Source organism: Durio zibethinus, chromosome 11 (genome assembly GCF_047325235.1).
Source record: "Durio zibethinus cultivar Kanyao isolate XHJ-2024 chromosome 11, ASM4732523v1, whole genome shotgun sequence".
Classification (NCBI taxonomy): Eukaryota; Viridiplantae; Streptophyta; class Magnoliopsida; order Malvales; family Malvaceae; genus Durio; species Durio zibethinus.
Genome location: NC_143172.1, coordinates 4,223,672 through 4,244,684, shown reverse-complemented (window position 1 = coordinate 4,244,684; position 21,013 = coordinate 4,223,672). Strand labels below are relative to the sequence as shown.

Here is a 21,013-nt window from a genome sequence, read left to right as displayed (position 1 = left end):
AATATTATAACTATATTAATATAAAAATATGAAATATAAATTTTTTATTTTATTAAATCTATAAATAATAATTATTATAATTTTAAATCATATTGTTTTTATATATTATTTTTGCATCATATTTTATTATGTTATCGTATTATATTTTGATTATCAAATATATTTTTTTGCTTTTTTAAAGATTATTTAATCATTTGATCGGACACCATCCATATTTATATGATGTGTGAAACTAATTTTCTACAAAAAAAAAAAAATAATTCAAGTTTTCTTATTAAATGAAGAGGACATTACCTCACAACCTCTTAACATTAATTCCAATGTAATACCAATTAATCTAAAATTCAGTGGGCTTCAACTAGTGAGTTAAGCAACATGCTTTTTTTTGGCCCAAAGTTAAGCACCATGTTTCATTGCCGCCAATTCAAAACCTGCAGCATGAACTCTTGTGAAGAATCCAAATCAGGGTCATCAATCCTAAAGTTCCAACTTTGTTCACCCAACGACAGCCATAACAAAAATCAATTTTTTCTTTAAAAAAACACAATTACGAACTTAGCCTAGCGGTATAAAACTTTTGTCTAGTACAAAAAAAATACACCCTTTAAGATCCTCTATTAAAATGGTGACAAAAAAAAAAAATTCTCTTGTAAAAAAGAAAAAAAAAAACAAAACAGCATTCTCTTGAATTTTCTTTCTACACAAATTCTTTAGTCGATGTTGGGCGGGCGGCTTGTTTAGCCATTGGTTCATTAATCATCATAAAAATAAAAGTTGAATTAGTGTTAATATATCCTTTTTTTTTTTTTTTAATATCCATTCGAATCTGAGATTTCTGTCACTGTTGACCGTTAAACCTGACGACCCTTTGACTTCTATAACACCACAAATAAAGCCCTTTCCTTTATAGTCTTACTGCTCTGATTTCGCTTTCCTCACCGCAAAACTAGGGTTCCTCTCTAAAAACTAGCCAAAAGCTGAACATTTGCCTTTTTTTTTTTTTTGCTTTTCTCTTCAGGTTCAATTTTGGAAATTTCACTGAAATTTTGCCACCATTTGAAATGCAGTGTTTGGAAGCAGAACCGGAGTTAAACAGCAATGTTGTGACGATCAATGTCGGCGGCCAAATTTTCCAAACAACAAAACAAACCCTAACCCAAGCGGGCCCCAAATCCCTCCTTTCTCAACTCGCAGAAACCACTTCCAACCGTTTCGTCGACCGAGACCCCGATTACTTCTCTGTCCTCCTTTCCCTCCTCCGCACCGGTACCCTTCCTTCCAAAGTCAAAGACTTTGACATCAGCGACCTCATCGAAGAATCCAGATTCTACGGCCTTGAGCCTCTCTTGACGAGCTCTTTGACCAACCCTTCTCACTTTGATGCCTTTGCTCTCCAAAAATCGTCAATATTGCCCTTGAACGGCCGTGACTTCCCTTCCGTGATTGCCACGACGCCGTTTGGGTCCTTGCATGTTTCCCACGGGAGCAAGATCACGTCTTTCGATTGGTCGTTGACAAAAAAGTCAACGATTTTGACCCAATTCACAGCCATCGATTCCTTACTTGCCATATCCCCAGATATCGTGGCCGCCGGTGCAACCGACTTTTCGGGCCTGCAGATTCTTGATCTCCAAAACGGGTCCATCAAACAAGTTCTCAATTGGGAGAATGTGACCCGGTCCGGTTCAACAGTTCAAGCCATTGGTTCATCAGGCGAGTTCTTGTTTACTAGCTTCGAATCCAGTAGGAGAAACTCGAATTCAATAATGGTTTATGATTTGAATACCTTGAACCCTGTTAATGAGCTTGGTCATAATGAGATTTTCGGGGCTGATCTTGATTCAGCCATACCAGCTACAAAGCTGAGATGGGTTTCGGGTTATGGGTTAGTTATGGCATCCGGGTCACACAGCGGGTTATCGGGTGTGGCAGGTAATATTAGGTTTTGGGATATAAGGTCTGGTAACATGGTTTTTGAATTGAAGGAAAAAGTTGATTGCTTTTCTGATGTTTGTTTTTCGGATAATTTGAATGCCATTTTTAAGATTGGAGTGAATTCTGGGGAGGTTTTTTATGCTGATTTTAGGAGTTTAGGGAGTGTGAATGATAATAGTGATCCATGGATTTCTCTTGGGGATAGGAGGAAGGTTGTTAACGGGAAGAAAGAAGGGTATGGGTGCAAAATAGAGAGTCATGGGAATCAAGTGTTTTGTAGTAAAGGAGGGGATATAGAGTTGTGGTCGGAGGTTGTTATGGGTCCGGCGAAGAGTAGTGAGGGTCGACTGAAGGAAAGGGATTTTAGGAAGAATTTGATGGGAAGAGTGAAGGATATGGGAGGCTTGAGGATAACCAACTTGGCATTTGGTGGGAACAAGATGTTTGTGACCCGGAAGGATCAGCAAGCTGTTGAGATTTGGCAGGGTTCCTCGACACGGTTTTGATCTTCGGACGGAACCTTTGGTTAGATGTTGCATGGGAGAGAATGTTGATCAAACTACAAGTCAGTAACCTATTTCATAATTCGGTACTGTTGTAAATAGGACTGTATTGTATCTTGTAATTGTTTATAGATTTGGTTCTTGGTGGTTGAATTTATATCAACAATTGATACTGTAATATTGAATCATAAATGAGAAGATTCACGCCTTTGCTGTTTAGTCTATTAAATTTTATGCCCTATTCAAAAAATGTGGTGAATTGACATTATTTTTGTTGTTTGTTCTTACCTTAGGTTCTTGTTTCTTGGTTGTGATTTGCATGATGATTTCTTGCAAAACTATGCTTTGATTGGGGAAGTAACATCCAAAAATTCAGAGGATTGCTAAGAGTAATATAAGACAGAAGTAAAATGATGCAGCATAGGCAGGATAAATCGAGAGCGAATAGAGATGTTAAAGAATAAGAAACAGAGGAAGTGGCGGGGAGATTCAGAGAGACAAATGAACAAGTCTCAGTAATACTCAATTCATCCATCTACCTTTAGGACCTGGACAAGTCATCCAGCTGAATATGGAGCAAGCTTCAAATCATGGGATTTCGAACCTATCAATTGGTAATGACATCCTTTGCTAAAAGAAAAGGCCTTTGAATAAAACAAAGCCTTTAAGATGACATTAATGTTGGGAAATAGGATACAGCTTTCTTGATGCAAAAACTTCTTTTCGATATATTGTTGCAGGTTATTTCTAAGCTGGTGGAAGTAGAGTAGATTGCATTTCGGCTTTGATTACGAATTCAAAATAGATCTGAGGATAGTTTTTGATATTTCTGGAATCAAGCTATGAATATATCGTCATATAGTAGATTAAGCCTGCAATAGCCAGAGACATGTCTATAACTTCCAAAAGTGTAAAGTCTTTTATTCCAAAATAGAGCAGCAACATGGAACCCCTTTCTTAATTTTTACCTAATAGACACATAATATGTGCATTTCTGAGATCGTCAGAGAATATTATGGCAGAAGAAGGATTGTGAAGAAATACCAGGCCTGTCGGTCTGCCAATGGTTAAACCTAAAAGGTTGCTCTTTGGCTATGACACTAATTAAAGTAAGCTTCACTATGCATGCATACTTGATTAAGAATGGCAGTTTCAGCAGCTACTATATTCCAAAGATCAATTATCTAGGTATGGCTGAGAAGTGAGAATGGTTGCCTCAAACCTGTCAGGCTGTCGCTGTAGGGTTCAATTGCAATCAATTATTTATGAAAACCAAGGTCGTGATGCTGGCTGTTTTAGACTTTGGCTGTACTTGCTCCTTTTAGAGTCATTTAAAACTCGGTGTACTCTCAACACCTATTGTGACGACAGTCAGCCTGACACTAATTTGGGGTCGATTAATTGTGTGAATTAAGAGCTGTGTAATTTGGTTTCCTTTTGACCTTGTAAATCTTTCTAGACAGTCGATGGAAACCGTTAAACTAAAATGCATTTGGAGTAATATCTTGTAAATTTTTGAATCTATTTTCTTCCATGCTTTGACATAGGAAATCCATGAGATCGGTAATGATGAATAACCAAACCATGAGCTGGGCACGCTTGAAGATGCAGTCCCGGTTTGATCCTGCAAATCAACGCGGCTGGACCAGGAGCTTGCCTGCCTTGTCTAAAGAGGCACGATGCCATTAAATGCATGCTAGTATGGGGTTTTAGGTGGGTTAAGCTTGAAATATACGTAGTCCGACAGTATAACAACATTATGCTTTGCTTAAGCTTTTCTCATCCTTCTTTTTCAAAACCATAGATTCAAAGACATTAGGTGATACTAGTCAGTAGCAACAGCTTTTTCAGTTTGAAAGTAATTAATTTTCTTGCTGGGGATTTAAAAACGTTAGGAAATTAATGATTTTTAGATAGTTTATGTTATTTTCAAGTTTATGTTATTTTCATCAAGAGACAATGTATTCAGCAAAAAAGATCATAAACAATGACACCCAAATCAAAGCCCATAATTTTAGGTTGAATCAATAATGCAGCCTCCATCGATCATCAGCAAAGAAGTTAAAGAGTTGGCTGCATTAGATACTTCAGAGACTGCTCGGGCTATCAAGACCTTTCATCACATTAAAATCATATCTCGATTTCTCCACCACTAATACAAAAGACATTAAAATTCATTAATATAGTCTGAGGAAAACATGTCAAAGTTTTGCAGAGTAGATTAGCAATGCCCTCCATCCCTTCTCAAATAAGAAATTCTTGCATCGTTCTGACCCCCTTTGGCAGTCCATTAATTCTTGCTGTCTGCCTCATATATCTGGTCGTGAAGCTCATCCAAAGTCAAAATCAAAAGTCCCCATGGCCACATTAAAGAAGGTAGTAGGATCCGTTAAGAAAGGGATTTGGGCTTGAACTTCTGTGAACTAATTAAGTCACATATGTCATGTTCGAAACTGTTGTCAGACAGATGATGGTGATCATCCCTCATGCGTGACCTTGAAAATGTCATTCATATTAATTGCTTGGGGTTGGACTTTATGTCAATGGAACAGGAATTAAAGTTACCAAAAATTACTTTGTTCAACAAAAAAAATTGGAAATTATCCCAATTCCTATAACAGTTATGAAGGTTTAGCTATGTCATTGATATGTACCTTCTCTCTAAAAGAAATCGTAATTTAGGTCTAAAACCACAAATCTAATGTATTTTACTTGACATGTGCAAGATATTTTACCAAAATAAAGAACTTGACATGTGCCAGATGCACAAATTGATTAATCTCCCACATGTGTCGTTGGACGATTGGATAATAACAGTAATAACCCTTAAATTTTGAAATGCAAAGATATGATGAAAGTAGTAAATATAAACAGTTCTTTGGGTTCATATTTAATATATATATATATATATATATATAATGCAACTTAGGGATGAAAATAAGAGGAGCAAGCTTTTTATTAATCCAATTTTTAAGTTGAATAATAATATATAGTTAGACTAAACATGATATTTTCAAATGAAATAAGAATTCAAATAATACTTGAATGATAACTGTATGTTTTTTCTACTGAAAAAATTAGATTTGAATTTCTCTTTTAAAAAATAAAAATAAAATAAAAATAAAATGATTATGATCTAAATAGCCATACAGGGAGTATACTTGCGGAACCAATCTTTATTTACGTCTACATCTTCATTCAATGCAGCCATAGTGGAATTTAAGGAGGAGAAGCTCTTTCCTGAAAAATTAGGTAAGCCCTTTCTTCCTCGAGACACTTCATTTAGAAAACAAATAATCTCAACCAATAATTTTCATTTTTTTCTTTCTTTCTTTGTGATGAGCTAGTGTGGGTTAATTTTATGTACTTTGTTGCAAGGTCGTCTCTCGTGGTATTGTTTTTTTTTCCTTGTGATTTTCCAACCACCCCGTCGACCATTAATGGCTATGCTTATAAGCTGAGTTAATCAGGTCCATGCATACAATTAAAAAAAAAATTGAATATGAAGGAGAAAAAAAAAAGATGTTTGGGTATTTATAGTCAAAAGGGTATAGTAATCTTTTTCACTCTATAAAGCTTTCACCAGATAATCAAAGATATTTCTATCATTTTATGTCAACTTGATATGTCAGGTTGGTTTAATATGTTCAATGTTACATTAGTTCGACATTATCTTTATTGTCTCACGACGATCCCCTACAGCTTTCCTATAAATATAAAGGTTCAGGCACCACTAAGACTAGTTCATTCCATTCATTTTCTCTCATTTGTAATTCCTTTCTTTTTTTTACCACACTCTTTTTGATTTATGCGTCAAAGTGCACACGCATGAAATACACCCTGCTTTTGCCTTTAATCGTACCTTTTTTTTTTGTTTTTCTAGGAACCACCTCAATGTTAAAGCTCGGCACAAACATTTAGCGTGCAAGGTAAGGGATTTTTTCTTTCATTAGCCTAGCATAAAGTGATGCCACCAAGGAAAAGAACTTTAGAGGAAGAAGAGATGGTCGTCCTAGCTAGAATAAAAACCTATCATAGTCTGCATTCCATCCAATTGGCTTAACCACAGGCGAGCCCGACCATGGAACAATTCCAAACCATGATCGAATAGATATAGGCTCTCAAGCAGATATTACAAACCATAACCTTACCCCAAGTTTTGAAAGTGCCTGACTTAATCACCCCAGGTTGAGAAGCTACTGTTAGACAACCAAGCTAGGAAGAGGTGAAAGCCCCATTGGCTTCTAGAGAGGAGAAACACATAACCCAAGCCTACCATTACCCTAGCTACAATTCAACACAAGCTATAACTCATAAATCCGAACAAACAAACCCCAAATCCTAACCGAACTTACACATATTACCCAAGTCAGCCCTAAAATCACAGATATTGGCAGACTTTGTCACAAAAATTATCCTGGTACACCCTAAAGATAACTCAAGAAAAAGGAGGAAACCTTAGATAAAGATGATTGAAAACTCTATGTTGACGAATAGGCCACAAGCCACAATGAAAAAGCCAACCTTATTTTGAAAAGCTCGAATGGGTTAAAGTACCATATGCCTTCAGATTCAAGTTCAGGGCATCCAACAATGAAACAAAATACGAGGCATTGATAATTGGTTTAGAGTTAGTAATTGAGTTGAACATTCAACATTTAATCGCATACTACGATTCCCAATTGGTCGATCAAATAAATGAAGAGTTCAAAGCTCAAAAAAATGAGACATAAAAGTATCTCGATAAAGCATTGGCCTTAGTGGTTGCCTTTAAAAAAGCCAAGGTAAAAAAGATATTGAGGTCATAGAATTCACTAGCAGACTCCTTGTTTAAGTTGGGTTCAAAAATAAAGATAAAAAGCTCGAACCAAATTCTAGTAAAGGAGTTGATATATAAGAGTACTGAGGACAAACCCGTGGGATAAATCATAGAGAAAGAAACCTGGATAACACAAATCAAGGCATACTTGACCACGGGAGCATTACCTAAAGAAAAAATTTGAGCTAAAGCATTGATGAAAAAGGCCCCTCGATACACAATAATTGAAAAAAAATTATATAAAAGATCTTTTAGCCTACCCTACTCAAGATATATTGATGAGGAAGAAACAGACTACGTTTTACAAGAATATGCAAAAGTCACCTCAGACCTCGATCATTGGCCTACAAAGTGCTTAGACAAGGCTATTATTAGCCCGCCATCAAAAGGGATGCAATCGAACTGGTAAAGAGGTGTGACAAGTGTCAAAGATTAGCACACCTACAACATTTCCCCTTGACCGAGCTTACTCCTATCATTAGTCCATGGCCCTTCGTATAATAGGGAATGGATGTCTTTGGATCATTCATCTCGATCACAGGTTAAAGGAGATTCTTTTTAATAACAGTAAATTACTTCATAAAATGGCTTGAAGTTAAGGCTCTGGCTACTATCATAGAGGTCTAAGTCGAGAAAATTGTGTTAAAAAATATAGCCTATAGATTCGGCTTACCTCAATTTATAATAACAGACATTGGCAAACAATTCGAAAACCTGAGATTCAAATAATGATGTTCAAACCTTCACATCGACCTTAGGTTCACGTTGGTTACCCATCTTCAGTCCAACGGACAGGCTGAAGCTACGAGTAAGACAATGTTAGAAGTTCTGAAAAAGAAACTCATCGCAACAAAGGGAAAGTAGGCTAACGAACTACCAAGAATGCTATGAGCCTTAAGGACTACCATGAAGGTACCACTAGTGAAACCCTATTCCATTTGGCATTTGAAACAAAGGTTGTGATACCTGTTGAGATCAACCTTCTGAGCTTAAAAGTAAAATTAGAGTAAAAAAAAATGAAAAAGTGCTTGGGGTTGACCTCGACCTTGTGAAGAACAGAAGGACATATCCTTAACACAGATAATAGCTTATCAACAAAAAGTGGCCACCTATTATAATAAAAGGGTTAGATGTAGGCATATTAAGAATATCGACCTAGTACTTAAAAAAGTATAAACCTCAGAAGGAGATGATCGAGGTGACAAATTAGCCGCGACGTGAGAATGACCATATATTGTTAAAGAGATCGTTATGATATAACTTATAAACTATAAAACTTGAATGACTACGCCATCCCAAAGATATGAAATGCAAATAATTTAAAAGTTTATTATCAGTAGCTTGGTTTAAACTGAGTTCATACTTGTATTTTGTAATTGAATACCAAAATCAAATTATCTTTAATGAGCTTACACCTACTGATTTAACAAAACTTGACCTGAAACTTTGATGGATTCTTAAGTTAATTTAATTTAAGGGATTATATAAATCCTTAGTTCAATTAATCGGGCTTAAATTTTTTTAATTAATCATGCTTAAACTTATGTGAATAAAAAAAAAATTACGATAATAAAGCTAAATTGAGCTGAAGTTTAGACTAATTTGAATAAAAAGTTGTATCGATTAATTGTTACAAAAATTACTAACAAATGATGTGAGCAAATCATCCCTAGCTAAGGTCATTACAAAAAACTAACCTCGTACATTAACAAAAATTTATAAAAAGTCAAAAATAATAAGTTAAAAGAATTATTCATCAACAACATCAACAATAACAGTAGTAGAGGTAGCATCTTCATCAGTAGGAGTAGCAACGATGACCTTACCTTCCCCGACCTCCTTAACCTTATGCTCAGGCCCTAGAGTTACCTCTAGTTTGGCCTTCAAAGCCTCATCCTCATCCTCTTTGTTCTTATCTTCATCCTTCTCGAGCTGATTTAGACAAGGCTTTAATATGATATTGTTGATATCAATATAAAAAAGATTGAAGTTGAGGGTGAAAAATTTAAATTGTACCTTATTTTTGGCTAATTAAAAGGCATTGAGCATGTTCTTTCTAAAAAAATCCACTTTCATCTGAAGGTATTCATTGAAGGCCTTGAACTCTTTCATCGTCTTTTTTTTTAGGTCCTTCTCCCCTTTCTTTCTGGCCTCAAGCTCAGACCTCACCTTAGCTATCTTAACCTGAGTGCCTTTGAGTTTAAGCTCGACTTACTCCCTCATTGAGTCAGTTAAGGCTTTGTTAATCAAGACGGCCTCCAGCTTCCCTGTCAGCTCATCAATTTTTTTTTTGCTTATTTTTTTGTGAGATGCGTTGAGGCTAGATCAAACATTGCCTAACATGCCTGAAATCTTTTTATGCTTCTTAACCAAGGTAGCTATACCTTTCTTGACCTTCAATAGGTAGGCCATTGCGAGATAGGTATAGTAAAAGGCTTCATTAGTGTTCTCCAAAGGTTGAAGGGAAAACTTTTGTTCAACTATGCAAAATGACTTAAATTTAGCAAAATAAAGAATACTAATAAAATTAAGCTGAAGTTAATTAATGCTTATTAAGATGAGGGATTGTGACTTTGCTGAATCTCTTTGCCACCATCAGATTGGTGATTGGTTTGTCAACAATAGTGTACTTGAAGTTGTTAGATATCTTTTTCTAGCTGGGCCTTAATACCTTAGCCTTGAAGTTTTTAAGGGGGGAAGAAAAGGCCTACACCCGTGATTTTTTGGCAGAAGAATGAAGTGTTGGTACCGATATTGAAGATAGGTCTCAGCTACCCCTGGTTTTTGTTTTTTAACTTGTAAGATAGTGGTACAATGATGTATTGACCACCTTGTCTTTTTTGTGAGACAGGGCCCTGAGTTGAATTTTTTTAAGCCTTTTTTAGGCTTGAAGGTGTGTTGGTACAACCAGAAGTCAAAATTATCGCTGCTGACCATCTTTGTAAAATTGAGCTAATAGTTAGATAAAAATTAAGTTAAAGTTAAACCTAAGATGTTTTCTTAAACCTAACCCAATACTTTGTCTCGTTTATTACTTTTTGAGAGGTCAGCTCGTAGGCATCAATGACAGCCTCCCCGATGGGTATATTTTTAAATTTTATTCTAATATGATAATTCAGGATGAAAAAAGCCACTAGTGTATCCACGAAAAAATTAGACATACTCTTTATTTCCCAAGCCTTAACCTTAGAATTAACCTCAACCTTGAGCTTATATCTTTATTTATTTTTTGCTTTTTGAGACATAAGAAAAGTAGCTTCTAATTTTTTATTGAGCTCAAACAATTGGTAAGTAAATTTTATTAGTTCAAGCTATTATGTAGTACCACATACTATTATTGAGGTGCTTTTTAAGAGAAAAAATTCTCTGAGTAAAGGGAGAGAAGGAAGAATGTTTAAGTGTCGACAAAGAATAATGAAGGCAACTATGTACGATATAGAGTTAGGAGTGAGTTGAGTGATAGTCAAATTTTAAGAATTAAAAATTAAAACAAATAAAAAATAAAGTGAAAACCATAGACCAACCACAAAAGAATCCAATACACGTAGAGTCGATGTGGCTTTAGTCTATCAGTGACCCGATCTGAAGAGTTTAGCATTGTTATATTATACCCTTCTATAGAAAAAAAAAAGTTATAGCCAAAGTATGAACATGATAAGCTGAATACACGTTAGGACAGTCTTCAAGATTTACCCTGCTTTTTAGTTCGCTTATCACGTCTTTGAGGATCATGTTGAGGTCACAAGAAGTATACATAGGGACCTCAGCTAGTTCGTATTGCACTACAAAATTTTTTTCCCTATCATCATTTTTTCAATCAAGGTATTCCCTTTTTCTTGTTCTTTCTTAGAACCCTCCTCATCAGAATCTCCACTGTTAAAAAACTTTGACTCTTAAGTAAGAGTATGATTTTGAGGTGAAGCAGTAGCTGAGAATAACTCAATCTTGAAAAAAAAATGAGGTAGAGACCACTCAAGAGAGGAAGAAATCTTAACATAAATTGACTGAGGGGGAATAAAAGTGACATCATGAGCATTGATAGGGGGAGAACAGAATAAGAAAAAAATCGATGAGATTGAACCCCATAATAGGGAATAATCGAGTACGAAGAAAGGTCAACCATATAAGATGGATCGACCTGAGAAATAAAAAAAGGTGGTGGATTTTACAAGTCAAAGTTAATCTGAGCACATAGTTATTTCATGCTTAAAACCCATTTCTCTCTTGTTCAAGCATTCTTTTCATTTTTTTACTGCCATTTCTTATACATTGATTGAACCAATAGACTGTCCTCTCATAATCACAACCTTCGATAATTGGTGGGATTAGATCATCATCTTGTTGCTCACGCTGACCTCTCATAGGTTTTATCCGATAACTTTTGACCTCTCTGTAACTTATACTAGAAGACATGATTAAGGATATGTACTAAAAAAGGTGTAAAAAAACTTTAAAGGTCAAAAAGCTTTTGAGATCAGAAAGTTCAGGTTGGATTAAGAGCAAAAAAAAAATGTGGAAAATTAAAGTCCCAACATCTCTTTATATAGACGCATCATAGATCAAATAAATGACACAAGCTGTGCCACATGTTGGAGAAAAGATGGGAAGATATCTTTTCATCTTTCCACTTTAAATTTTTTTGCTCAGACTACCTCTTTCTTCATTTAATATTGTTAAATCGACCTAACTGAATGAATTCTAGGTCAGACTGACTAAACCAAATGACTTTTTGAAGTAAATCAAGAGCCTGGTTCATCGTCAAAGTTCAAAGTAGAGGCTCAAATCCAAGTTTTTGAAATAAAATAAAGTTCCACTACAGCCAGACGAACTCTAGCACTTATCTTGAATCATTCCCAATAATTATCACATTGGCAACCTTTAAGTTGGTTGTGCACTCAACTCAAGACACACATGTGAGATCAGATAACCATAAGATTGGACCGTGACTCAAGGTCAGTTATCCCCTAAAACCAACCTCCTTTCATAATGTCAACTTCAAAAAATTAAACTTCTAGGTTATCTCCTTTTACTCATCTGCCTAATATTAAGGACGTCGATCATACTTCAACAATATGATACTTAGACTGCTTGATGGAAGGACAGAATATTAAAAACATTTGATGATAAAAAAGATATAGTGATTTTTTTTCTTTATAAACCTCTAGCAAATAATCAAGGATACTCTTATCATTTGTATTAATTTAAAATATCAGATCGATCTAACATGTTCAATGTTACATTAATTCAACATTATTTTTATTATTTCATGATAATCTCATACAATTTACTTATAAATATAAAGATCCAAACATTATTAACGTAAATTTATTCCCTTCCCTTTCTTTTCTTCTTAATTTCTTTTTTTTTTAACCTTTTTTTTTTTTTTAACTATGTGTCAAGTGTAAACTTAAAAAAGACATCGTACCTTTGCCTGTAACCATACCTCTTTTCTTTCTTGTCTTTTCAAGAATCACCTCAAGATCGGTGCCCGACACAAACAAAAGAGAAAGAGAGAGATATTCTCAACAAATCTGGCTGCCCATATTAATTGCTTTGCCTTTCTGACTTTCTGTGTTATTTCCCTCTATATAACCCTTTTGTCTTCTTTCTTTTCCCTTCACTCACAGCCTTCTCCTCCCACTCTTTTATTCTCCTCTCCCTCCAAGAAAAGTCTGTTTCTTTACTTCTCTCCCCCTTTCATCCTCCATATTCTTTGATCCTGTTATCAATCCAATAAACAAAACCAGTCATTCTTCCCGAAACAGGATCTGGGTTCCCTTTACTTTTCTCCATTTTTTGTTCAAGGGCTCAAGAATCAGTAGCTTCAGTTCAACGTTGAATGTTACGTTGCAACAATTGCAAATATTTCTTTGCGTTTCTTGTCAGCGTTAGCAAAGACATTTAAAGTTTCTTGTTTACGTGCAAAAATTTTCTTAGTGAGGTCGTTGATCACATGGATGCATCGACGGCTGTGATGATCTTATCAGCCATCGTTGCTTATTTAGTGTGGTTCAAGTTCATCGCACGATCGCTCAAAGTCCACGTGTCTGGCCTCTACTGGGCAGCCTCCCGGGGCTCATTGAGAACTCGAATTGCATGCATGAGTGGATCGCCGACAATCTCCGCACGTGTGGTGGCACTTATAGACATGCATCGACGCAATTCCATTTTTAGCCCGGAAGCAAGTCTCGTGACTGTCACGTGCGATCCCAAGAACTTTGAGCATATTTTAGAGTCGGTTCGATAATTACCCCAAGGGACCTATTTGGCAGGCTGTGTTTAATGATTTGCTCGGTGATGGGATCTTCAATTCTGATGGTGACACGTGGCTGTTCCAGCGTAAGACTGCCGCATTGGAATTTACCACCCGGACGCTGCGCCAAGCCATGGCACGGTGGGTTAACCGAGCCATCAAGCATCGGTTTTGCCCCATTCTTGAGACAGCTCAGCTGCAAGGGAAGCCGATTGATTTTCAAGACCTCTTGCTTCGGCTGACTTTCGATAACATATGCGGTTTAACTTTTGGCAAGGACCCTCAAACACTATCTCCTGGGCTTCCTAAGAACGGCTTCGCAATGGCTTTTGATCGAGCCACGGAAGCCACGCTCCAACGCTTTATTTTACCTGAAATCGTATGGAAGCTGAAGAAATGGTTTCGACTTGGGATGGAAGTCAAGCTGAGCCAAAGCCTTGAACACATGGATAAATACTTATCCGAAATCATTAATACAGGTAAGCTTGAATAGGTGAGTCAGCATCAAGGTGGGACCCCACACGATGACTTGCTTTCTCGTTTCATGAAGAAAAAAGATTCCTACTCAGACGTATTCCTCCAACACGTGGCACTGAACTTCATCCTAGCCGGACGTGACACATCATCGGTCGCGCTGTGCTGGTTCTTTTGGTTGGTCAGTCAAAACCCAAGGGTGGAAGAGAAAATCCTCATCGAGATTTGCACCGTTCTGATGGAGACACGTGGTGCAGACACTTCCAAATGGGTAGATGAACCCCTAGTGTTTGAAGAAGTTGACAGATTGTTATACCTCAAGGCAGCATTATCAGAGACACTAAGACTCTACCCTTCGGTGCCACAAGACTCAAAGCATGTAATAGCTGATGATGTCCTGCCTAATGGAACATTTGTTTCCTGCTGGATCAAATGTGACATACTCAATATATTCAATCCGTCGTATGAAATTCATATGGGGTGAAGATTGCCTAGAATTCAAGCCAGAAAGGTGGTTATCCGAAGATGGCATGAAATTTGAGGCAAAAGATTCATACAGGTTTGTTTCGTTTAACGCTGGTCCTAGAATTTGTTTAGGGAAGGATTAGCTTATCTGCAGATGAAATCAATAGCGGCGGCGGTTTTGCTGCGACACCGGCTTACAATGGCGACAGGCCACCGGGTGGAGCAGAAAATTTCCCTAACACTGTTCATGAAATATGGACTCCTGATGGACGTACACCTAAGAAATCTGAAGCCAATCCAGGAAAAGACGTGCAAAGCTGGTGAAAACTCTCCTGCTAATGGCAATGATGAGGGACTAGCAGGAGCAGCTGGGGTGTTGTAAGGGTACGTTTCAATTTTGATGAAACATTGTCAATATATATGCCTGATGAAGAAGGGATCAAGTAAGAATTAAGATAGTTTACCTTAATTTATTTTAAGTTATCTATAGATGTTGTTTTGCAAGGGAATAAAAATTGAAAGCAAATTATACATCAACCTTCCCAAAGATTGAAATTTGTACAATGGAAGAATGATAGCATAGCCATTGCTTCAGTTGGTAATTTTTGGTGTTTTTAGATTTGATTGCTAGAATAAAGATAGTGATAACTTTGATTGGAATTATATATCTTTTCTTCTTAGCATTTATATCTCTGAAGTTGAATGTTTTTTAAGTTAATTTCCTTCTTAAAGGTTCAAACCAATTCATGGCAAAATTTGAGTTTTTATCAATAGGCATGTGATTCATAAATAAAATACTAAATTCTTAATTTCAAGAATAGATATTTAAACTCACAAATTCAAATATAAAAAATTTACAAATGACGTTTTCAACATTTTTTCCTTTAATAGTTAAACTAAGCACTTTATTGATTGAGATAATTGATTAAGTTATAAATTTTAGAGTTTATATTTAATTTATAATCAGTATATAAATTTTATATACTGTTATTAAATCAAATGATGATAATTTATTAATAAACAATTATCAATTTTTAAAATAAATATTTATAAATTAAAAATATTTTAATTATTAATAAAATATTATCATCTTATTTATTTCATTAATGAATTATTTTTAACTGATTTATTAATAATAATAAAATTTTTATACTGATAATATATTAAATATAAACTTTTAAATTTTGATCTACTTTATCCTTTGAGCAAAGGATATTTTTATCTTGGCCTGTTACTTTCAGTGAAAATTTCTAACTATTTCTAGTCTTTATCTTTTCTCTCTTTCCTCCACTGAAAGCAAAATATAGATGGTGAACTAAAGTAAAAAATGTTAACTAGTTTAAGTATCTGTCATTAATAATTGCTCTACATATAGAGTTTACTAAAGCCTATGATTTTGGCGAGCAACTGAGACCTCAATCAAAGAGTTGAAGATTTAGTTGTAACCATCCCTATACTTAATAGATCCGCTGGCATGTCTACGGCTGAAGATTAAGACAACTTTTTAGGCATTAATGATCATTACCAACAAGTTTAGAGGCTCAAGTCAACGTTAGCATTCAGTTCATGAATCTTTCTAGAAAACCTTCGAGCAGTATAATTTCCTTCGATTTTATACTATTTGCAGATGCTACATATTTCTATGCTCAAAATGCTTGAACAGCGGTCACCATTTATAAATGCTATTAGTTTCTGTGCTCAATTTTCTCATGTTGCTTGAGAAATGATCATATAGATAGTATAAGGGAAAATTGCAAAAAAACAAAAGAAAAAAAGGGAAAAAAATAAATATCAGGCGAAATAGGATCCAGGACAGAATTCAATTGGCGTGAAACCATATAGTTAATTCCCATTGAATTATTGCGTGGTTATGTCTTTTCTATTTTCTGTTTTGAATATCCAAGTAGCTGCCTCAACTCTAACCAAAGGTTCAGAAAAATCTTGCTAATTTGTACCGAAGATCCTTCATTCAGTTGCAAAATTCCAGTAAAAAAAAAGTTTCCTCATATCCCTTTCGTTCCATTCTTCTCCCTCCTCTGAATCCAGAAAACTAATGGTCCACACTCTATTGCCATTACTAGGGAATACAAACTCCATCATGGAACAATACAAAGGCTGCCCTGTCGAGGATATATATATATATATATATAAGGCGGTTATATTAGAGAAGTCACTGTTGGGCATAAAGAAAATTGGAGACAATCACTTCGAGCCAAAGGCTAATTTCATTATTTCTTCTTATAGGGTCAACTATGGTTGATGGATCATATATATAAGAGAAAAGAGCAATTTTGAGGGTAGGGGTTATAATTATCCTTCACCAAAGGCCCACAGCATATGTTTTGATATCCTATTGAGAGTGTAAACAACCCGGAACATGCCAGCTAGGTGCATTCATTATATGTCCAAAACTTCAAGGATGAATGATTTTATTTGTTGATATCACTAGTGTGAAGCTCAGAATTAAACTATTCGAGTTGTTATCTTCAATTTGCTGAGAAAAAAAAAGATTGTTCTTGTTTACATGGGTCCACTTTGGTCCATATAATGAACCATCTCATGGAGTTTTCTTAATCCTTCTCCAAGAAAAATCCTTCTAAATTCAAATTGAATCTTGAAAAGTTATTAACCTTTACAATAAATTTTGTTATTCAGTAACTGAAAAATAGTCTTTAAAACCAAATATTCTCCTAAATACTAAGAAAAGGAAGAAGGACAAATGGCAAAAATGACAAGAACTTCATTTTTTGTGTGTAAACCCACGTGGATGTTCTTATAATTCGCAACATTAAGTAGGCCTTGGGCAGTCTGGTGCAGAAATTGAGATCTAGAATTCATCCATGGCACCTACAATTATCAATGGCCTTTATCAGGGCTCAAGTTTGATGCTTGTCCCATTTCTAGTTCTATTTTCTTTGTGTTTCTCTATAATCGCAAATGGATCAGAATGGCAGAAAAGTTTTGAAGATCTTGATTTAGAGAAACAGGTCTAGATTCTCAAGAAACCCTTTGTCAAGAGCATTGAGGTAATAATTTGCTATTTCAATGGAAAACAAAGTTAATCTTATAAAAAAATTTATGAATTTGTTATCATTGAGTGCTAAAGAATTAATGATCAATTTTATCACTTTAACAGACTGATGAAGGTGATATATTTGATTGTGTCAAGATCAAAAAACAACCAGCATTTAATCATCCTTTGCTCAAAAACCATAAAATCCAGGTAAATCACCCCTACCCCTTTATTTTTAGTAAAGCTTGAATGGTTGCTCAATCATGCATGGTGTATGGTTAGAAAATAAATAGCTTCATCAATGTCACCACTTGCACATAATTAATTATGGTTTTGCTTTTGCTTTATAAATGAAAATAATAGCATAGATGGAGCCTAGTTTTCAGAAAAGATTGAAAAGTGCAAGCTCATTGCCAGCCAAGTCACTGAAAATTGGAATATTGGAGAATGGAGGCTGCCCATCAGGTACAGTTCCAATCAAGAGGACCAGCAAGGAAGACTTAGTAAGGGCTAAAATGTTTATGAAAAGTACTCAACCAACTGCTGTACTTGCCTCTCCTGGTTATCATGTAATTATTTATTTATTTTGGTCCGTATTTCCTTTAATTTTTTTTTTAATAAAGTGGTTAATTTGATTTACAATAATCTAAAGAATGCAATAAGATTGCTACAAACTGGTGAGAATTTTACCGGAGCCGGATCAACATACAAAATCCATCTGTTTCAAATACCCAATTCAGTGAAGCATTTGTGAGGGTTCAAAGTGGATCACAAAATCAAATTGATAATATTCAAGTTGGATGAATGGTAATTCAGGATTTTCTATTAGTTTGCCTTTGTTTATTTCAAATAAACTCACGCAGCTCACGTTTACTTTTTACAATCAAACTCATCTGAGATAAATCCAGCATTACAAGGTAACAATTACATTCGAACTTTTGCCTCTTGGAGCGTGAGCTCTTTTAGTTTCTTTTGTTTTTGGTCATCAACCATTGACTTGAAATTAGAACTTAGAATTTACATGTCAAATTTCTCTATGCGGGCAGGAAATAAAGGCTGCTATAATTTGTTCTGCCCTGGCTTTGTGCAAATCAACAAGGATATCCCTCTTGGTGCAATTCTCCACAATGGTTCTGTCTATGGAGGGCAGCACTTTGATTTTGTATGTTTTATATCTTGGGTATGCTTTCAACATCTTCTAAAAGCTTCTCACCGTGTAATTAGAACATAAGAATTTATTTCTCTCGAAACAATTCGAAGTTTCACTCAATGTTGTGCTTGTAGGATCAAGATACAGAAAATTGGTGGCTTTCACTTAGTGAAAATTATGACCAGAAAATTGGGTACTGGCCAGAGTCCTTATTTACAAGTTTATCAAACTTTGCTACACAGATTACATGGGGAGGAGGTGCTTTCAGTAGTAATGATGCAGATAATCCTCCCATGGGAAGTGGCCATTTTGCTGAAGAAGGAATGAATAAGGCAGCTATATCCGAGATATTCAAATTGAAGAATCCGGTTATTCAGAATATCCTATTCCAACACGTCTCCAGTACATCGCAGATGATCCCAAGTGTTATAACATTGGTCCTATTGAAGGAGATGTTCATGGCTTCTTTTATGGGGGTCCAGGAAGGGATTGTTGAACTTAATTCAATGTGATTTAACATCCTTGTAATCCTGATTCGGCATCTTTGATTCTATGTATGAAATGAATCCCTTTGAATGGATGGTGGCATGAATTTAGTTCCATTTTTATGTCTCTGACTGATTGAACTTAGGATTTGGTATCATATATGAACTCCTGTTTAACACCAGCAAGTCAACTTCTTAGTAAGCTCTTCCTTTATTTGACTTTGCAGAATGAACTAATTGACATCCCAAATCTTTCTTTTTTCTATAAAGAAGGCCATAACATGGTCTAGAGAAAAGAATTGTAGGTGTTGAAATTTTAACTCCGGACCTGCTGGATGCTATTTCTTAAAGACATGATTGCACGAATCAATTGAGCTAAGCTTCAGGTTCCATATCCCAAATCTTTCCAAGTAGGCACAGTTGATCTCTTCTGTTCCAAATCAGGAGTAAAGTTGATGTGTGGTGATATTATATTTGCCACCAAAAATCCTAATGAAGCATTCAAGAATTTAGATACATTCTCCCCAAGACTTGACTCGAACCAGTAAAAAGTTCACTAGCTAATCTGTGGCCAACCTGACAGTCTATTTGGTGTAATTACCCTCCCCGGAGAAATCTTTGTTTACTGTTAGGAAGACTCCTCAGAATCGCATAAGTAGATGAGCTCCTTTAGCCTAAATGTCGATCCAATAATTTCAAATCAGTCCCTAAATTTCCAATTCTGGAATCATTATCTTTAACTTCATAAGTATAATGTTTCCCTTATAACATTCCTGTATCTGGTATCCCAACTTTGAAACTATCAGTATTCAGTTTTTTTCTGTGCTTAATATAGGATCAAAATCAGGAAATGAATGGCTTTCATTTGGTGACAAGGATCAAATTGGTTACTAGCCATCATCATTATTTAGTAGTTTACCAAGCTATATATGCAACAGAGATTGCATGGGAAGGATCAAGAGTTTTTCCTACTAATAATGAAGCTATCCTCCCGTGGGAAATGCCCATTTTGCTGAATAAGGTATGACTAAGGCAGCCCATATCAAAGAGCTTCAAATTGCAGGTGCATCCAGCAAAAAGAAAATACCAAGTTTTAATTGACTTTCGAACCTCAATTGAAAAATCTAGGCATCGTTCCTTTGGGTTTCTGCCTCACAAGCCAAGGCCAACCCTACCCTTTCGTGGCTTGTCTGCTAATAGACGTAGAAAAGACTAAAGCAATAACGAAATGACAAAAAGTCCAAGCATGAAATTCTTCCCATGTCTCCCGACACTTCTTAAGTTCTTATTTACATTTGACTGTTAGGTTCAAAGTCGTTTTAGAAAACCATGACCAAAAAAAAAAAAAAAATTATTTGTTTCAAAGATTCTTTTGAGGGATCAAACAGAATATTTGATATCCTTTTCAAAAGAAACCGGTGGACGACCTTAATTCACTTTCGATGGCTTGACATAAGAGTAAAAGATGTTGGAATTTTGTAAACAAATTCAAGAACCTCTCGTTTGTATGATAGAAATTGTTGACCACGTCAACAATGCTTGAAAAATATATACTATAAAATATAAAGTAAAACCCCGAAGGAGACTAAAATAACACATTGTGCGTAATACTGTATATGTGAAAGTAACCCAGAAGTTGTCAACAAGATCTTATTTCAATGGTCAAAAAATTAGAAAACTTTCATGCCTCAAGTTCAAGCATAAATTCTTTTCAAACCTGTTGAATTTAATTTGACTTGACTTTAATTGATCTTAATCTACCAATATTTATAATTGTACATTGAAATTGTATTAAATAATTTTTTTTTGTAAAAAAAATTTAAAGTAAATAAGTTATTAAGTTTTTTAAATTAAAATAAAATATATCGTACTTGATAATTTAAAATAAGTGATTATAGATTATGCATTCGATATGA

The 21,013-nt window shown here is 35.3% G+C and overlaps 2 protein-coding genes and 1 pseudogene across 4 annotated transcripts; all 3 read left to right on the top strand.

The window, feature by feature from the left end:
- Nucleotides 1–576: 576 nt before the first annotated feature.
- LOC111291057 (BTB/POZ domain-containing protein At5g41330-like) lies at nt 577–4,300 on the top strand. Of its 3 annotated transcripts, none has more exons than XM_089767782.1 (3): nt 588–2,500; nt 2,732–3,052; nt 3,986–4,300. In XM_089767782.1, the coding sequence occupies exon 1, from the start codon at nt 1,062–1,064 to the stop codon at nt 2,439–2,441; it is 1,380 nt and encodes a 459-aa protein (XP_089623908.1). In that variant the 5' UTR covers nt 588–1,061; the 3' UTR covers nt 2,442–2,500; nt 2,732–3,052; nt 3,986–4,300. The 3 variants fall into 3 exon arrangements, with proteins under 3 accessions (XP_089623909.1, XP_089623908.1, XP_022738340.2); XM_022882605.2 differs by lacking the exon at nt 3,986–4,300 and adding an exon at nt 3,179–3,962; XM_089767783.1 differs by lacking the exon at nt 2,732–3,052 and having other exon boundaries at nt 577–2,500.
- An 8,301-nt stretch (nt 4,301–12,601) lies between these two features.
- LOC111290627 (cytochrome P450 86A22 pseudogene) lies at nt 12,602–15,024 on the top strand (annotated as a pseudogene).
- LOC111290085 (protein neprosin-like) lies at nt 14,870–19,251 on the top strand. The gene is made up of 11 exons (XM_089768700.1): nt 14,870–14,892; nt 15,081–15,153; nt 16,077–16,160; nt 16,292–16,377; nt 17,257–17,329; nt 17,443–17,475; nt 17,586–17,672; nt 17,831–18,031; nt 18,115–18,212; nt 18,318–18,642; nt 18,747–19,251. Exons 1-11 carry the CDS (start codon nt 14,870–14,872, stop codon nt 19,122–19,124), a joined length of 1,461 nt encoding a protein of 486 aa, XP_089624826.1. The 3' UTR covers nt 19,125–19,251.
- The last annotated feature ends 1,762 nt before the right edge of the window (nt 19,252–21,013 follow it).

Bases quoted from the DNA above. Each gene is read 5' to 3' on its own strand.
- LOC111290085 (XM_089768700.1), top strand. From the start codon at position 14,870: ATGCCTGATGAAGAAGGGATCAA. The intron at 17,673-17,830 runs GTAAATCACCCC...ATAATAGCATAG, and splicing joins TCAAAAACCATAAAATCCAG to ATGGAGCCTAGTTTTCAGAA. The intron at 18,032-18,114 runs GTAATTATTTAT...AATAATCTAAAG, and splicing joins TTGCCTCTCCTGGTTATCAT to AATGCAATAAGATTGCTACA.
- LOC111291057 (XM_089767783.1), top strand. From the start codon at position 1,062: ATGCAGTGTTTGGAAGCAGAACCGGAGTTAAACAGCAATGTTGTGACG.